The following is a 19802-nucleotide window of genomic DNA, read 5'->3' on the forward strand; positions in this document are numbered from 1 at the left end:
CAACTTTGGACCATCTCTTCCTTTCCTCCCCATAACTCCTTCATGTTGCAAGTTTCCAGCAGCGTAGACGCACAAGTTTTAAGTCTTTGTTCTGCAATGCGCAACTGTCATGACTGCATTGATAAAAGAAATTGATAAGCATGGATGCATATGATTCTCCATTTCTATATATAAAGAAACCTAACCCACACACATTTTGTGGAAATTGTGTCGACTTTAGACATATATACAGTATATTCATAGGTTACCTTTAACTATTGGAATACACTGATCATTTGAGATACATTTCTTATCATTTTTTAGATGGAGTTTTGTGGATTGATGGGTTAGTTTTGGGGGTTTGAAGTCGACACCTGGTGCTACTTATCCAATTATAAGTGGATGGAAAAATGGGTGTTTGTCTCCATGAGTCAATCCTTTGACACATGCACCCCTGAGTCTTGTTTTAATAATAAAAGTACGATTTTAATACGTTTTTTTTATTGCGGCCTGTAATATATTCTGGATAAGTGCTGCTTTTCCCTTTTTATAGTATTTCCCCATATTTAAGACAATAAAATGCTGTGTGATTTCTTAGGTTGTAAAAGGTATATGTCCCTCCAGCACCAACACTTTTTTGCTGTAAGTTTGATTATTTTCATTATAGGTTTACTGCCCCATACATTTCAAAATTCTTCTTAGAGAACACACACAAAGGGACAGTTTGAATCAGTTTGTATCTGAAAGGTTTTTGCTATAACAACATACCTGTCTATAAACTTTATCGCAAGCTTCTAACTTTAAATTAGACTTAAATAAAAACTTTTCACTTTGCAGTTTCAAAAACACACCACTGCCCGGCAGACGTCTATTGTAAAGCAAGAAATCAGAGGTTTCAAATAAGTTTATTTCTTCATGAACAGTCTTTATAAGTTTGAGGCACTTTGAAGTATGACAACAGTGAAGGCAGGATTAAATATTACTCTAAAACCAAATCTAGAAACATACTGCTTCAATGACAGAATAAACCTTACTTGCCTAAACATAAGATAAATGTAGAGCTAAATAAATAGCTAAGGTTGGGGTTTCTACTGTAGCCTATTTGTATACTGTATGTTCTCAGTTGTAAAGCATGCATCATCTGCTTCAGATTGCAGAAAATCAGTATTTAGTTTAGAAAATAATCAGATTTTCTATTCACTTACCTCTTCCCCTTTAGATGTGACACTGCAAGGCTTTAGAAAATATAGAATAGATAAAGGCTTTGCACGCAATGACTGAAGATCATCACAATGAGCAGATGTTAACCAGAAGAGCCTACAGGGACACAGCCCTGTTTCATTATCTTTATCAAAATATTTCACATGTAATCTGCTTCCAGCAACACTCATCCATACTACATCCAAAAATACCTCCCCAAATAATAAACATGCATCGTTCCAACAACAATCATCGTTCTTCAGAAATGAGTCATTGTGCATTTGTACAGTGTTTTTCACTGCATTTTCAAATTTGGATTGAGGGTAAAATCACACACTTAGAAAGTTAGATTTCCTCAAATTAATCCAGTTCAGCGGCAGTCAAGGGTAGATCAAATAAATAGCTTGAAGCAGTCTGTTTATACTTTGACATTTGAGCTGGAATTAGAGATGTTTAACTAAGTAAGCACATGTTAATCTTCCAAAACCTATGCCAAGCGCAAAAAGACACACTACAGTAACAAAGAAGATTCATGGATGTGATAATTTCGTTGTGTGTGTTTTCTTTTTTTTTATTCCCAAAAACTGTGTATTGTACTCCTTCAGCTGGTGTGATTGAAATTGTTGTTATTGTCCAAAGTCGCATCTCTCACGCACAAACATATCCTCCAGCTGTGTCTCAGTGCAGTCCAAGAGTCCTAAAAGGTTTTAATTTTTAATTTACTAAATTAGATTTATCTAGATCCAGACAGAGGTCTTTCCATTTTTTACAATGGTTGCAGCCTTCTCTGTGGCTGATTTTGGCCTCGCTCCTTGTTTCTCCTGGACTGCATTGACTCGATTTTGCTCTGCCATGGTGCCCCCAGATACAGGACTACTGGTTCTGGAGATTTGCTGGTTGGTTTTGGTTTGATATGTTTGGAAGGCCATATCAAGCTGTTCCTGGGCAACACGTAGGTGCCGGTGTAGACTCGCCAAATCAGAAGGGATGTTCTCATCTGGGCTGGTGCACTGCTGCTCCTGGACCACGTTGGCCACGTTCTGCTCATGGGTGATGAGGCTGTTGTGGATCCTGCTAGGTTTGTCTGTCTTCATCACGAGGTTGTACCCCGGAGGGGAGGCTTGGATGTTGCGAGAAAACGGGTAGCCATAGGACATCCGCCGGCCCCGGTTCCTCTTCATGCGAAGGGTGTCCCGAAAAGTGCCAATTCCTAAGTGAAGCATCTCACAAACATTTAGCACGAGACAAAGACAGCTTACCACATACATGATGAGGAGGAAGATTGTTTTCTCTGTGGGCCTGGAGATGAAACAGTCCACTCTGTGTGGACAGGGGACCCTATTGCATACATATGAAGGATTAACTCGAAAACCATAGAGGAGGTACTGTCCAGCAAGAAAAGCTATTTCAAAAATAGCTCGTGACATCAGCTGAAGAACGTAGATTCTCATCAGACCTTCTTGCATAATCTTCCGGCGGCCATCATGTTTTGGTGGGTCTTTAGTGCTGCTCACTGGTTCAGGTTTGGCCTCCTGTACCTCCAGTGTATCCTCGTAGATCATTGGCTCAGCATCGTCATCTTCATCCTCCTCTAAGACGTCCTCCAGATGGCGGCTCTCTCTCCATCTGGAGTGAGGAGGAGGCTTTTTGCGGAGCCTGTTGTGTTTCCTGCGCTCCTCATCTGAACTTCGGGCTATCTTGTGGATGGCGTAACCCATGTACATGATGGAAGGAGTGGAGATCATGATGATCTGGAAGACCCAGAAGCGCACGTGCGAGAGAGGGGCAAAGGCATCGTAGCATACGTTGTCACAACCTGGCTGCTTGGTGTTGCAGGTGAACTTGGTTTGCTCGTCCGAGTAGATGGACTCACCGCCAACCGCTGTGAGCACAATGCGGAAGATGATGAGCACAGTCAGCCACACTTTCCCCACAAAGGTGGAGTGGTTGTGGATCTCTTCCAGGAGACGAGTGAGAAAGCTCCAGCTCATGTTGCTCTAACAAGCTTTTCAACTAGAATCTGTAAAGAGAAAATAAGGAATTGATTAAGATGCAAGTAGGGAACTGTTGAAAGCTGATTTGCGAATTATTCAATCTTACTAACCAAATCCAGACTAGGGCCGCAACTAGTTATTTACATTATCGATTAATCTGCAGATTATCAACTAAATGTATTACTTCACATTACTTATTTTATTCAACCACCACTTAAAAAACCCAAATATATTCAGTTTACCATTATAGAAGGCTAATAAAACCAGCAAATAATCACATTTGAGAAAATGGAACGAGATCATTATTGGCATTTTGCTCAAAAAATGACATAAATGATTGATTTGGCTTTTCCAACAAATCAATTACAAACTTATCACTGTTATTCTGTAATTATGTTGCAAGTTTAAAATCAATTAATTGAGTCATATATGTGTCACATAGATGTGAACAGGGATGCCCAAACTTTGCAGGGCCAAAACTGAAGACCGAAAAGCAGCACCTATTGTATTGTATTCTTAAGATGCAAAATGATGTTAGGATCCCAAATTCCCTTAATTGAAAGTGTCACTCTTCTCGCCATGTTCACATTATGAAAAATAATTCATATTTAGGGATCCTGCATATTTAAAGAACATTTTAGCTCATAAAAATAAACCACCTTAAAGATAAATGTATATTATAATTTTGATTTTAAATAGTTTTTTTTGCTAGAAACATCTTTCAGGCCAAATCGAACCTTATGGTCGGCCAACTCTGGCCTGCGAGCCTCACTTAGGACAGCACTGCTTGTGACAATGTAGCTGTGTCAGTTTGCAAATGTCTCAAACATCAACTGTAGTCATCTCCACAGTATTACTTTGCGATGTAGAGGAGACGTTCATGTTGAGTTGATTGCACAGTCAAACAACAGACAATGGCTTGTGTCGAGGCATGTTGGTAAGCAGGGTGATGTCATTCAGCCACCCTATCTAAACGCACAGTATGCAATATTTCTAGTATTCCAGTCTAACAGAAAATGGCAAGCCTAACCCTAACCCAAATGTAGCAAAGCAACAATTAAAACAAACCCACCAGCAACAAAAATCACTTTGATTAGAGCTTTGACCCAAGAACATGCTGAACACTAAAAGAGGGTGACTGAAAACACAAAATGAAACTGACAGCTCTGAATGTATGAAAAGCCCATTCTGCTACAAGAGTGCACTCCACTCAGAGTCCCACTTCAGAAACATACTGTACTCTGCGTTTCTTCATGCCAAGGGACACAGACACAGACACAGACACACACACACACACACACACACACACACACACACAGAAAAACAGATGACATGAAGCCTCACAGTCACTACTGACTCTGTGAGGTGAATGAAGCTGCGATGAGGAGACAGCGTAGCGCGTCTGTCCCTTCATTCATGGGGCAGAACTGCAGAGTTAATGTTGATCTCATGACTGCGTTCCCCGGTGTGGGATGTGCCATCTCCCCTGCCATCTGAGTAAACAGGAGAGGCTTGTTGCTCTGCCACGAGGCCTCCCCTCCAGATCCAGCACTGCTGACGCTGGGGAGGGGTACAGCCACATGGAGACAGATGGCACCTATGGTGGGCGGCTCATGTCTGCCCCAGGATGGCATGACAGGAGGGACGCTACATTGAGGATTTACACCAAAGTTTGAAAAAATCTGCTGTGTATCATAGCATCAACATTATACCTTAACAACATAACAACAACATTATACTTGAGCTTGAGATATCTGCCTGCTGTTGATGTGTTCTACAGCTTGTTATGTTGATTATTTTCTGCTTTGTCTGGCTTTAGTTTTTTGTTACCGTTTTAACTAGGTCTCCCTTGAAAAGAGGTTTCTAATTGAAGTGGGACTTGCCTGTTGGATATATAAAGATTTGATTTAACTGAAGTTAAAGAGTGACACGTTCACATTAACAGCAGCAATGTAAATGCAACATAATGTACGTTTCTCCTTTTGACAATGTATAGCTTAAGATCATGTTTGGGTTCATGAAGTCTTTCTTCTGTTGAGATATCATACAAAGCTACGTACGCCAAGTAATAGACATTTTTCATTTATAATATTTTTTAAATGGCGAACAACAAGGGCCATATCTTTCAGGATTTAAAGGTTTCAGAAACCTATTTTACAGTATTAGCTACAAAGGTATTGTAGTTACAAGAGAACCTTCATTTATCAAATACATTCACTCATGATTTTTAGATTCTAAAACATAGAGACACTTTTTAATAAAGACATATTACAAATGGATATTCTGACTGTAAATTGAAGTAACAATATTTTGGTTGATATAGGTATAGTTAAGAACATACTGTATGCATAAGATATATTGTTCAATTGTAGGACCAGGAATTTCATCATAAATGCAGGGGCAGTCTTATTTTACATTAGTTAGTGTGCATCATATTCTTGGATGAAAATATAACAAAGTTATAGTTAAATTCCTTTGTCACTATAGCAGAATATTCACATTTGAATGGCAATGGCATGAAATGATCTTTTAGCAGCGTTAATTCAGACACAGAAGCAGTCCAGAAATTCCCTGTAACAAAATGTGATGTGTGTTGATATGACAGGATAGTTCTATCATATAGTTTATTTAGGGGAAAGTCAACAACGGAAACAACCCACCTGGAAAAGTTGCACATGCATTTCCCATCCTGAACGTCTCTTCTGCCTTTTCTAGACATCCCCTGCACAGTCTGATCCATGGAATACCACTTCCATCCTAATATCCTGGCCTTTTCCGTCTTATTTCAACTTCGAGAATAGCAAAAAACGGGAAAACAATGACAGAACTTATTAGACTAGACTTTCTATATATCCTGTTTTCCCACTCTGAAGAAGTGAGGTCTCGCCGCTGTGAATGCCTCACATTCTGGCTTGTGTCTGGTTTCTATTACACCAGCCTTCTGCCCAAGAAGGAAGTATAAAAAACAGAGAGGCAGAAAAAAATCCTCCTCTGGCAAGTGACCCTCATCCAAGGGTTCAGACTTGAGGATATCGTACTGCAGATTGAAATGAACACCCAGCTGAGGGAGCGTGTTAATCGCAATACAGTCAGCCTTTCCCCAATGCTCATGTGCAACATTTTCAACACAGATGATGAGGGTCTCTCTCTCTCTCTCTCTCTCTCTCTCTCTCTCTCTCTCTCTCTCTCTCTCTCTCTCTCACACTGTTTCCCTTACTTTCTCTCTTTCTCTCTACATCTCCATCAATCTATATATCTCAGCCTCTTCCAGGTTAACATCTTCATGTCCTCCAAACATTTATGCAGCATCAGCAGTAGCTCACTGACACACAAATTTTGTATATAAAGTTGTCGCACACTTTACATTTGCAAATATTCAAAAAGGCCATTAAAAAACATCCACAGCTCATCCTCTCTCTCTCTCAACCTCTTTGTATCACACACATACACATCAACCACAGTAAATGCAGATTAGCAACCTCTACATTATCTGTCAATTACATAACAGTTTACAATGGGTGACAGTTATGAAAAAACAACTTTGGGGAGACAAAGACAGGGAGTTTGAGGACAGAAGTGTCATTGAGACATAAGCCACCTTGCCTCTGTGCAGATCCGCTAGAATGTAACCAGCAGGTATGCTCAGTCATATCAAGTGTCATAATATTTAGATCCTCCATCCAGGCAGATGGCCAGATAACAGAGCAGAGGATGGGTCGCATTCTGCACTCCCACTACACATCTTTTCCGACTTCTTGTTTATTCTTCAAGCTTTCACCTCGGCCCACGGAGCGCAGTAGCACACGTTGTTACTTAAGGCATGTGATGGATTTTTTTTTTTACGAGAGGAGAAAGAGCGACTATATGTGGACAGAAGTCTCTCTCTCCCTCGCACACACACACATAATGAATATTTTTTAAGTACAGATCAGGAGGTGATTCATGCAAGATTAAAATCAGAAAGGAATTTCTCCATTTCTTTATTTTATGTGCCAGACCTTGCTGTCAAGTTTGGGAAGGGATCTCAGCTCAACTACTTTTAATAGAGGACAGACAAACGGGTGGGTGTCTGGCTTGCATTAATGAAATGTGTCTGGTCATTGTCACAGGGAAAATATTATTATAATGTTACTTTCACAAGGCCCTCAATAACCCTTAGTTATGACCTGTATACAGCTATAAAGCGAAGAATAACGTTCAGCAACATCAGTAGGGCCACCATTAATCACATCGCGGTTTTAACTCAGTTCCGCAAATGATGATGAAAAATTCTTGATTTCCTGTGTCTTGATATAAGAATATTAGACTGTTAGTCAAAGAGCCAAGACAACTGCAGCAAGACATGAGAAAATACCATCACATGAGAAGTCTTTGCATTTAAATCTTGTTCTGTTTGAGTAGTTTGTGGTCTAGAGAACGCTCTAAGAGCCCAGCCATCTGGGCCTGCAGGATGCATCCTCCAGAGGCCTCGCCTTCAAGGCTCCCCTCTCCGTCTGACTGAGGAGATGTGGCGTAGTGAGCACCCCTGGTGCAGCACTGAGGAAGAGGAGACGGGGGATGCTGCTGGAGTGACTAGAGCATTTGGGGTTTGGACATGTGCTATCCCTAAGGGACGGATGAGCACGTGTTTTGAAGTTGCAGCGCATTCCTCTCCATCCAAAATCTTCACGTCATCCAAAAGACACAGCTGGTCCAGTGGAGATGGTTGATAAGTGAACATTCAACCAAAGTTAGTTAGAGTGTATGTTCCTAGACAGTTAGAGAATAACTTGCTGCCAGTGGTTAACTCTCATTGAGGTTTCATTATGCTTTAATTGAATGATCTATCTTTGATCTTAATGTACAGGTCTCTTTATCAGGTTACAATTATATTTAAAATAGGTTTTATTGCTTTTTATCAATCGTGGTTATACATATCTTTAACTATACTACTAAAATAGTACTAAAAACTTTAACTTTCGATTACCATTAATAAATGACTCCTCACTGGGGCAGTTAATTCCATTGTTCTGTCATGACAGAGCAGCATGTATGTGATAAATGCAAAACTGTATTTTTGACAAAAATTGAATTATGAGACAATAGTTCCTTTCCTCATGAATTAATTAGTATTTGCATTAAAATATTAGAATTGCTCAAAACAAAAATGCACAAATGCATGGAGTCAAACCAATGACTGTCTAGTTTTGAATGTGTTGTCCCCGTGTCCTCTGACAATTCAGGCTATTCTAGCTTTGGGAAACTGTTCATGTTGATAAATATTGATTGAACTGCCCAGAGCCAGGAAAGTGTTACAGTATTCCCCTGTAAGACACCGTTTGACATTGTTGTTGTCACAAGGACTGGCATCATGTGACCCAAATGAGGGTGTTTAATATTCATTAGGTTCAAGTTATATTTAGTGTTAAATGTAAAATAGATTTTTTTCAACTGTGGTAGCATCTGTGAGATATAACTTTCAAAAAATCAAAGACAACTGACACATAAACAGAACGATTAACTTACCATTTTTAAATATTAATAATTAATTTTGCACTTCCTGTATGAGCCATTTCAGACATTTATTGCAATTTATTAAATGTATACTGTCAATGACAGAAATATTTTGACCGAATGATTTTTTATTCCCAGACAGTTTCACTTTTAAGAGGTCACTGGGAGCTGTGAGGGTTTGCAGGGTAGCCGAGTGTTGAAGTGATGCAACATGGAGGAGTGAACATCTCGACAACTCTCCTTGGCCACCACCAATGTCATCACAAGAGTTTTATCTACATGTATTTACTGAACAAAGTTGATGCGAGCAGACTGGGGGCTGTGGAGGTCTGTGTTTATGTAACAGATCAAGCTCCACCATGTGACTTGGATGTGCCCCCCCTCCCCCACGCACCCACCCTCAGAGAAAAGAGTGACACAAGACACCAGAGCAAAAACATGCAACTTGGTGCTTGGACTCCTCCTCTCTCTCATTTCTCCTACCACTATCATTAAACTGCTCTTACCAGGCTGTGGGGGGCTATCCCATAGGCAGCCTGAGAGTGGTGGCAGTCCCATCTCATTTGTTCATTTTTCTCTCAGTTTCTCAGCTGAGCCTATCCTACCCCCGGGGTGAGTGCGTCCCGTGCCAGTTTTACTAAGGCTGGTCTCCACTGAAGCGACTGAGATGAAAAGCCTTGAGGTGGATGCCAACAACTTCCCTCAGCCAGGGCTCTGCGTCTCTGCATTACACTGTTTTAACACTGCACTCACAAAACAATGGAAACTTGTTTTTATTACTAGTGTACTTTGGTTCGGTTGCTATAAAATAAGCCAAGCCACTGCTGTACAAATAAACTAACACAACTTTTGTGGTTAATATGTGTGAAGAAAAAAGTGTCAGGTGTTTCATTATATCTCAAAACTATTTAACATAACAGGTAAAGCCCTACATCTTAAAAACTAATGTCTTAAATTAATTCTTAAATTATTTAAAGCACTGGAACGAATGAATATGTAAAGCAATATTTGAATAAGGTTCCATTTTATTGCCCTAATATACTCCAATCATTCTGGTATTATTATATTATATATTTGCCACTTAAAACTCTTAATATACATCAGTGTGGATGCTTTATGTAAGGTATTTGGCAGACCTATAGACATTAAGAGCTAAAAAAATAATGTCCCATTTATTTTTATGTGTTTGTAAATAGGAAGTTAAAAAAAAGCACAGAGTGAGTGTTGCTTGACCCATTAGACATTTCTGTCACAATTAACACTCTGCTATGCACAGATTTTTCCTGCCAGTTCTATTTCTCACAGAAAAGTTGTAAACTCCAGTGGTTTGTCTGTACATAACTGACAGTAGACTGCACAGTACAGTGGGACCATATAATGTTTGGCCTTTGTCAACATTAACTTCAATTAAAAAAAAAAAAAAAAGTGAGTAGATTCTGAAAGTATCTTGTAAATAAGTATTTTGTATTTCCTCAATGAATGAATACATTTTATCTCTGCCACTGCGGTGAAACATTTTGGCCAAAATAAAATGAATACACAATTTATCATAATTGAACCCTCAAGTGAATCAATAAAATAGCATTCTGACAAAATGTACATCATCTTCAATTGTTTTATTGCCCATTATTTTTACATTCAGTGGCTGATGAAGTTTTCCATCAGGGCAGTAAAATCCAACACACAGCCACCCATCCAAATAAACAAAATAATAGCGCTTTCCTTGCAGAGCTTGAGGGCCTTAATCTTTGACATTATCTTGTCTTAACTGGCTATGTCATGGGCTGATCTGAGGCAAGCCCAAAGGAGCGGCAGACCTAGTCAGGGTCATTTGGACTACCAGAGATATGTTTACTGCAGCTCCTTCCTTCCAGATGCCTTTGCACCATTGCCCTTCTCCAACTCAGTGAACTCCAGACACTGGTAGCAATGCTGCAGGACCACTGATAACAGCAATACACCCTCTTTGGCGCACACTTACGAAACAAAAGCTCAGATCAGAACTGTACATGTGCACATACTGTATGGTGTACTATAGTTAAGACATGTTAGAGACACATTTCAAACTCGAATGTTTAGGCAGTGAAATTGCTAAGAAATGGCAATACATTTATCTTCAAGGTCATTAGGTTTTTTTTATAAAAATGTGTGTAATGAATATTTTCTGTATGTACTAAATAGAAATAGAAGAGGACCTGCTAAAAAAATACATATTAATCAATGATAATATATATGTTTGCTTTAAAAACCTGTAGCTTATCTACTTTTGTCAGTGTATGTTTTTATCCACTAGATGGCAATCATGTATTCAACTGACTTTCCTCATGGGCTTTCACCAATATTTTGGACACTATCTGAGGTTAGTGACCCATCTACCCAACATGTGAGAGGACAGCTGTCCTGAGATTGGGGTCAATGACCCAGTTTAACATGAAAAGAAACCAGTGTCAAACTGCACAAAGTTCACAGCTGAATGACTTTACAGACTTTACAGACATTCAATGCATCCAATTATGATAGCAGAGGAGTGCAGTGTCTAGAAAAATACTTGGAAAAGTTGATACTGTACAATTCATCAGCGGTATTGTCATTTGCCACAGTGCAACTACAATATGGCGCACAAGCTTTCACTAGAAATCCCAACAACTACAACTCATATGTAAGCATATGTAACAGGGAGGGTTGTTATATATGCTGTAGTCTCATTGTTTCAGGCTTTCCTGTTACATTGCTCACAGCACTATTTTTCTGATTTGAGAAAAAAATAGTTTTCCTACCTAATATGTTTTATTTTTATTTTAATTAAATTAAATTATATCAAGCACCAAATAAAAATATTAATTGTTTTTAGTTTATACTTTATAGAAACAGTTCCATTCAAAAGTACAGGACATAAACCAATAACTTTTTTTAGTGTTCAGCTGTCTACTAGAATATGAATTTGAGCCTCTGTGGCAACAAAATAATGGTGTTTGTGGTAGAAAATCTGACATTATTAGACATTATTTAATCATTGTTAAAATGTGTTATCTCTTGACTAACTCAAAGGGACATCGAGGTCTTTGGCATCAAACTTAGTTCAGACTGTCCAATCGAATAAATTACTTATTTTAGTCAACTAACAGAATAGCTGAGTGTAGAGTTTTGCTTCCTGTACTTTCATAGATAAGTTCACTGTAGGACAACGGACAACAACCAGAGACTATTTCTTTTTATCAGTCAGTGCTCATAGAATTTCTCAGGATTTAATTTAAACAATTTATTTTTAATGAAACGACACATAATAAAGTCAGCTCAATTTTCAGGGATGAAATAGAAATCACTGACACCATGAAACAACAATACAATATGAGACAATGGTCAGCTGCATGAAAAAAAACTAAACCTCTTGAGTGAATATGAACATGAATAAACTATGTATGCAAAAATGTAATGAGCAGACCTACTTATTTTCCGCCGGTTGACTTCAAGCTGAGTCTACATATCCTGTTGAATTCAAATGCTGGCAAATGTATAAAAAGCCAACAACTGCATACACTGAGAGCCTTCAGCATAATCCACAGCACCACTGTGAAAAAAACGACAATGAAAGGCTGTACCTACCTGTCCATGTGGATAAAGCAGGAGCTTATTCTATGCTTTATAGTAGGTCATCCTGGGCGGGCATCCAGAGGCATCGTTTCACTGCTCAGGCTCACAAGCAGGATGAGAGAGACAATGGGTCGTTTTTCTTCAAAACCCCTCACCACCAAGTACAGGCACGACACTCAGGAGACCAGCATCCTGCCAAAGGCCCCATTGTTTCCCCAGCTCGTCCGCCTGCTTTGCCATGACCACTGACTGTTTGACTCCTACTACCACCCCATTCATTCACCCAGAAATTAACAGTGACGTAGCTCTGGACCTCCAAAACCTTGCTTTTCCTGATTTAGCTCTTTGGGTGTGCATAAGTGTGAGTGCAGATGTGCATGACATATGAGATTACTACCAAAGTTATCACCAGTTATCCACATTATTTACAACATAATTTTTGTAGGCGTTTAGTCAACTGCATATCTGGGTGTTCTACGCATTTTTAAATCTGTTTAAACCTTTCCTCTGATGCACATTTGGAAGAATATTTGTGCAAGAATGAACTGGTTTGAACTGCCACTTTCAAGGGTTATTTTCAAGGCCAAGAAAGCTTGTGCGAGTTTGTTTCCTTAGCTGGATGTACAGGGCTGTTTGTTGTTGTTCTTTAAGTGATGGAAATGTGGCATGACACTGCCTTTTCCTGACGTGCCATGGCATGCCAACTATTTGGTGATCACAAAAGATCAGATTCTTTTTTTGGCACTGTGTTTGTCCTCTTCTTGTATCACAAAAGGGAAAGTAGCACCTTGTACTGTATTATAACAATCAACTTAAAATATATTAATACAAGGAATATAACCCAAAGTGTTCTAAATACAAAAGACAACTGAGACTATGTAAAACAATAACAAGTGAATAGTGTCATACAACTATGTTTTCGATTTAAGCTGTAATGATATATAAAATAATAATTAAAAAAACTAAACATTTATTAATTTATTGTAAGCATTAAATAGCACATAAGTTCTGAGTAAGAAGGAATAAATCAAAAGTCTAGCCAATTAATTACATTTTGGAATAATCTCACCCCTATTAAGAAACAAAACTGCTGATATGCTAGGATATCCACATTCACATTTAAAGCAATTGTCTCCTTCCTCTGCTTGGAATTTCAGCTCCCAGCAGGATGCTGTTGATGAACGTGTTTGAGCTCCAAAGGTCATGGACAGGTGTGTCTTAATGTCAGACTAGAAACAGCCAGTGCTGGAATGGAACTAACAAATCTGAGGTATTTGTACCTTACTTGAGTATTTTCTGCACATGCCACTTTACACTTACATACTTCACTACAAATAAAATAATGTGTTTTTGATGTACTGGTATATGCTGAACAGGATGTGTGGTTCCCTGTACAACATTTAGCTGGGGAGGCGTTGCCCATCCTCACATCCTGCTTCCTGATGAGCCAGCTCCTGACTGAAGCGGCACCTGGGGCCCACTTTCCAAAAGAGTAAAGAGAACAAGACAGAGACAGAGACAGATACAACTGAGCCATCCCTAACTATAAGATTAAAGTCTTAAGTCCTACTCTTAAGGGTACTATGAGCTCCTTAAGCTATGAAGGTGCCTGACCATGAAGAGCTTTGTAGGTGAGGAGGAGGATTTTGAAAATATATACTGAATTTTACAAGGAGCCAGTGCAGAGAACCTAATACAAGAGAAATATAATCTTGTTTCTTAGTTCCTGTCACACATTCTGAATCATTTGTAGCGTAATGGTCTTATTGGGCCAGCCTGATAATAAGGAAGTGCAGTAATCCAGCCTAGAAGTAACAAATACATGGACCCGTTTTTCTGCATGTTTTGGTGACAGGATCATTTTTGCAATGTTACGTAATTTAAAAAGGCAGTCCTAGAAGTTTGCTTTATGTGGGAGCTGAAGGACATATCCTGATCAAACATACATGACAATGTATAGCAATGATCTAATTACGTAATATATATTGGTATATAATAACAGCCAGAGGGGACATTTTTACTCACACATCTACATACTTTTACTTTAGTAATATTTTCAATGCAGGACTTGTAACAGAGTATTTTTTTTTTTGTGTGTGTGTGTGTGTGTGTGTGTGTGTGTGTGTGTGTGTGCAATATGAATATTTCCTCATCCATTGGAAATAGCAATAGAACAACTCCCAGTCATTGTCTGATTTGAACAATGATCTTCAAGGTCCGAACATAGCTTTCTGGCACCAGAGTGTAAAAGTATAATAAGTATAAACTGTAAACTTATGTAGTTTCTGTGCTAAACAATTTTGGTGGATTATCATGAACTTTGGTACTGACCTAATTGTTAATGTAAACCTGCAAGCAGGTGTCTGTACTTGGTCAACGATAATTTGTTAGTAAAAGAAACATAATGCTAGTCCATTTACCTAATAAATACTTCCGGTACATTTTCAAACAGCTGTATATCTCTTCAGATCTACTGAGATAATGAATTAATAAGTAACTGGACTGGGCTGGACTGTAATTATTGGTGCCAGCTTTATCTAAAGAAAAGGATAAGGTGTTACAGAGCAATGTCTGAATTATCTATGCCTTGCTGAAATGGTGAGATTATATTGTCATACTCCCAATAAATGTGTGTGTTGGGAATTGTGTTTGAAAAGCTTAAAAAATATATATCTCTGACAAAGCACAATATGCAGTGAATCAGAAAACAGCTGACTGACTGAATAATTTGGTTACTGAAAAAACAAAAAAAACAACAACACACATATGGCTAGTTTAGCAGTTAACCCACATGAGGAAGGTATTAGACAAGTTAGATGTAATGGCTTTTCTAGATAATAATTAAGTGAAATTAAAGTTAGATTTCACGTAAAATATTTACAAACTTTCTTTTCAGAAAGTAATTTTTACTAAAATGTATTATTAGCTTGCCTGACAGAGGGGAAGTAGTTCCAGTGCTTGATTCGTCCTGTTTTACCAAAGAACCTTCACTAATCTGTTGGTACACAAAACTGATGTGATAAACAGTGATGTTATTACCAACAAATTCAAGTCCCTGAGATTGGATATTAAATCTGGATATTAAAACCTTCTGTCTTACAAAGTCTTTTTGTTGGATTGGTCTTTTTTTTCCTACCTGAGGAGTGAGTGAAACAAAAGATGGACAGTGATGTGAAACAGCAATCTAGCAATATTTAGGTAATTATGAATGTAAGTAAATAAGTTTCAAAGTTTAAGGAGCACATGCATGAACAAATGGTTACCAGTTTAGGACAATAATAAGTTCTCCATAAAACACCAATGTAGGTGGTCTGTACAAAGTCTACTGAAAATCAACTAAGCAAGTAAACAAACTGTTGCTCAACAGTTTTTTCTTTCCATATCAGTTCCAGGGGAAAAAAATAAAGTAAGGATTAAAAATCACTTCAGCCAGAACTGTTCTATCATTATTTGGACTTATTAGGTTTGATTTATATTCCAATTGTCATGTTCTATTTTAGATGATATCACTTTAATTTATCATGGGCAAACGAATTATATAGTCCAAACTGAAAGGGCACACCAATAAGTTATCTCTGAGCAACAATCAATTAATGTTTTTATTGAACATCTGCTGAATCACACATAAACAGTACACAAAAAGACAAAAGACACGTGTGTATGTATGTTTTAAAGTGTTTTTAATGTTTTGTCCCACCATTATTGCGAATGGAGGTGGAAAAATGTAAGAAATACATTTTTTAATAATGCAATCCAATACAGCTCCACAAACATAGTCCAAAAAATAAATAAATAAATAAATAAAAATTGACAGTAGGTTTGAAAAAAAACACCTCTCTGGCACGCCTTCACAAAAATTCAACATAACGAGTTTGGCAAAGGTTATAACTCTTGCAGGATTATTTACTGCAGGTTTATCACAAGATTGTATAACTTTGTTACTATATGTTTTAAGATTTAAACAAAAAGAGAAACTTAGAACCTTGACTAGTCTGATATTGGACAGCTGCAATCAGATAGATCAAAACCAAAGCTGACTAAAAGAGTTGCAACACTTCCACAAACTGGAATGGAAAAGGCGCAAGCAATGCGTGTTGCAGGGTAACCCATAATCCCAAAGACTGACTAGTTCCAGAATGCGTGTAATTGTCATGGGTGACAGGGGACCCCCCCAAAAATTGTCGTCCATCGGTACAAGTTAAAGCTCATACCTTTCTGTGTTTGATTGCACAGTTGGGTGGCAGTCATTGTAGGCTACTAAGCATATTGGTATAACATGAAAGAAACAAAAATGTGTGATCCGTATGTGTGTGTGTGTGTGTGTGTGTGTGTGTGTGTGTGTGTGTGTGTGTGTGTGTGTGTGTTTATGAGCGCAGAAAACAGACTAATAAGATGTGGGTTCATTTGCGGTGAGCACCAAGACATTCTATTTTATTACTCAAACAACACTTGCATAACATTCCAGAGTTTGTCAGGGGTCAGAAAAAAAGGTCTGATGACCTTGGCAAGCGGCCAACCCCCAGAATACTAGCTGTTGTCACACACATGGGCAAAAGACTACAATGCTCAGCTGCTTTTTAGTACCGGCTCAACACGCTCTTAAACTCGACTAAGGTGATACCAAAAAGCATACAATGTACCAGGTACTATTATAGTATGGTGCATGTACTAACATAACTTTGAGAAATGTTAAGCGGGGACAGGGTTGTTCTGTTGTGCCCTTCATCTTATTTGCAAAGAAAGTCATTCAAATCCACAAGTCCTTGTTTTCCACTCATCATTGAGGCATCATTAAAAGACACAACATGATTGGCGCTGTGAGCAGGGTTGGAAGAAATGAGACAATTGCTGACTTTGGCTTGGGATCTGGGTGAAACTGACACTGCACAAACAAAAGTAGTGGCTTTTTGCCACAATTCATGTGCAGCCTCACCTGGGCCTAAGTGCAGTGAGTAACTTCCAATATTCTCCAAAAAAGAATTTTGGAGCTAAAATCCAAGTTGAATAGATATATAAGAAGACTTGTGGATTTGAATTTAATGCATGTATGCACTGATCACACTACAATTGCAGATTGGATTTGGAATAAAGCTAATACAATTAAATGTGAAAAGAGTAAGAGTTAAAGAGTAATGGTCAAAAGAGTTAGAGACCAAAAGAGTTTAAGAGTAATGGTCTAAAGATTTAGAGACCAAAAGAGTTAGATTAAAGGCGTAAATAGAGTTTAAAGAAGTACTGCAGAATCCCTTAACTCTAGGGAAAAGAGAGCAATAAGACCATAGGCCAAGAAGGCCATAACTTGGGAATTGTAAAATTTGTTAACATTTCAATCAGACAACTCACGTTTGAAATGTTTATTACAGCAGTATAGCATATTTACATTTTGGCGTCTAGGCTCCGACCTCATCATTCCCCGCAGATATGTTTACATAGAGATATTGGGGAGTGATGAGCAAATACCTAAAACCCCCTGCCGGAGCCTACAGGTGGATGTTGGGGTGGTGGTGGGGCTTACAGAGCAATGGCAGCAATACGGATGCAGGGCAACAGTGGCATTGACAGAGCAGAGGGAGAGCTGGGAAATTGTGCAGTTTGAATAGGCCGCCAGATTGGAAGGGTACACTTGGTTAGTGATTATGGAGTGAGGCATGTCATATGTGTATATCAGCGCAGCTCGAGTTGACTGCCTGAACTAGCTCGCAGGCTTCGCTCCATTAGTGGCATAACCAACGGTAAAACGGAAGAAAAAATGGTTCCAAGTGAGTCAAGTTGATCCAAGTCATAGCATGCAGTAGACATAAAATCTTTGTAGGAGGCTGAATGAGTTCCTTTGAAGACTGTAAATTCAAGGAAAAAAAACATACCCTCCCCTGAACATGTTATACAACTTCTTTATTGGCTTACAGAGCCAGTATGTAACATTTAGGAGGCTCTACTGGGATAAATGGAATATGATATACATAGATATATTTTCATAATCACCTGAATATAGGAATTGTTATTCTTTCATTAGAATGAGCTGTTTTTATCTACAGAAGCCGCGGGTTGCCTTCAATACAGAACTGCCTTATTTATACAGCAGCCCAGAACAGAAAAACCAAATGCAGGCTGTAGATGGGGCCTTTCACATTTTATGTAGGTTTCCCAGCCACCTTAGTTTCTCCTACACACTTCAAAGCCTGTTCTCATTCCCAGGCTGTCAAATACAGATGCCAGCGGTATTCAGCTAGCTGCAATCCGCAGTTTAACCACTAAATGCCACTAAATCCGGCACTGGCATTCATTTATACTCACTTGTTGTGAATGTCTGAATGAGTTGTATTTTTATGTGAATGTCCTAACATAAGATACCATTAGGATGTGAGTTACTATGAAGCATGGTTAAATATTAATATTTAATAATCTAACTGTACTGTACTATATTCTATTTTATGGAAATAGTCCAAAATTAAACACAGAAACTAACAGATGAATGCTGTTTCTCCTTCCCAACAAAGTGTGTCACAACTCTTTTGTGAGTGAACGAAACAACCCACATTGTTTTTCTACTTGTTGTTTCTGCACCATGTTTTTACCAGATTCTGGAGATGACAAAGAAGTACAGTATGTGGTATTCATTAGTGACTCACGTGTGTCTGGTTTGTTTCCGTGTGTATCTGTGTGTGTGTGTGTGTGTGTGTGTGTGTGTGTGTGTGTGTGTGTGTGTGTGTGTGTGTGTGCTAACTACAGTAATAAATGGCGGTGAATGTTTCAACCCACGTCACAGTACATAGTGCAAATGTGGAGTGACAATTTTCTTTATCCAAAGTGTCAGCTTTCTAGGATGGAGTTTTAATGGGTTGTGAATGTGAAAATGAGAGTTTGACCTTTGAGCACGTGCATCTTTATCTGTAATATCTGCACAGAAAGGTAAACAGGGTACAGGAGGTAATCTAATATTGTACTTATTATTTATAATTGTGGGAATGTCAGCATTTTACAGACTTTCATGTACAGGCATAACCCCTGAAACATATTACAGTATTGAAAAAAAATATTGTATTTATTGAGTTCATTTTCTTTTTAAAATAGAATTGGAATTATTGTTGTCTGTCAAATAAAAGTTACTTTGTAGTACTGAGACAGTCAAATTCAGACACTCAGAAAAATTAAACAATGTGACATCTGGATGTCGTTTTTGGGAAGCAGTGATCTGGAGCCCCATTGCTTTAAGGTGTCTTAAGGAGGGAACAGTTTCAGCTCACTGGTGCACATACCTGCCCCGGGACACATGGAAACATCTAACATGGTGATAACATTACAACTGGCTCTAATCGTCCAGATTTAATCTTCTGCTGTGGAGATTTACATTCATGATCCAGTAACTCACTCTCCTCTCACTCCTTGAGACAGAGCAGAATTTAACTAATAATAATAATTTATCTATTGGTTAAATCTAAACTAAATCTGTTTAAACAATGTCACATGGTATCATAAGTGCCAGTCTGAATCATATTGTGTATTACAAAACAACATTTCTCCTTAAAAAGGACATAGGAGAACACT

At 38.4% G+C, this 19802-nt stretch overlaps 1 protein-coding gene across 3 annotated transcripts; it reads right to left on the reverse strand.

Annotated features, from left to right (window-relative positions):
• Window positions 1–868: 868 nt before the first annotated feature.
• gjc2 (gap junction protein gamma 2) lies at window positions 869–12470 on the reverse strand. Of its 3 annotated transcripts, none has more exons than XM_051399766.1 (2): window positions 12270–12470; window positions 869–3199 (listed from the first exon to the last, which is right to left on the reverse strand). In XM_051399766.1, exon 2 carries the CDS (start codon window positions 3168–3170, stop codon window positions 1917–1919), a length of 1254 nt encoding a protein of 417 aa, XP_051255726.1. In that variant the 5' UTR covers window positions 3171–3199; window positions 12270–12470; the 3' UTR covers window positions 869–1916. The 3 variants fall into 3 exon arrangements, with proteins under 3 accessions (XP_051255726.1, XP_051255727.1, XP_051255728.1); XM_051399767.1 differs by lacking the exon at window positions 12270–12470 and adding an exon at window positions 12113–12255; XM_051399768.1 differs by lacking the exon at window positions 12270–12470 and adding an exon at window positions 5834–6234.
• Window positions 12471–19802: the final 7332 nt, after the last annotated feature.

Source organism: Dicentrarchus labrax, unplaced genomic scaffold (genome assembly GCF_905237075.1).
Source record: "Dicentrarchus labrax unplaced genomic scaffold, dlabrax2021, whole genome shotgun sequence".
In the NCBI taxonomy this organism is placed as follows: Eukaryota; Metazoa; Chordata; class Actinopteri; family Moronidae; genus Dicentrarchus; species Dicentrarchus labrax.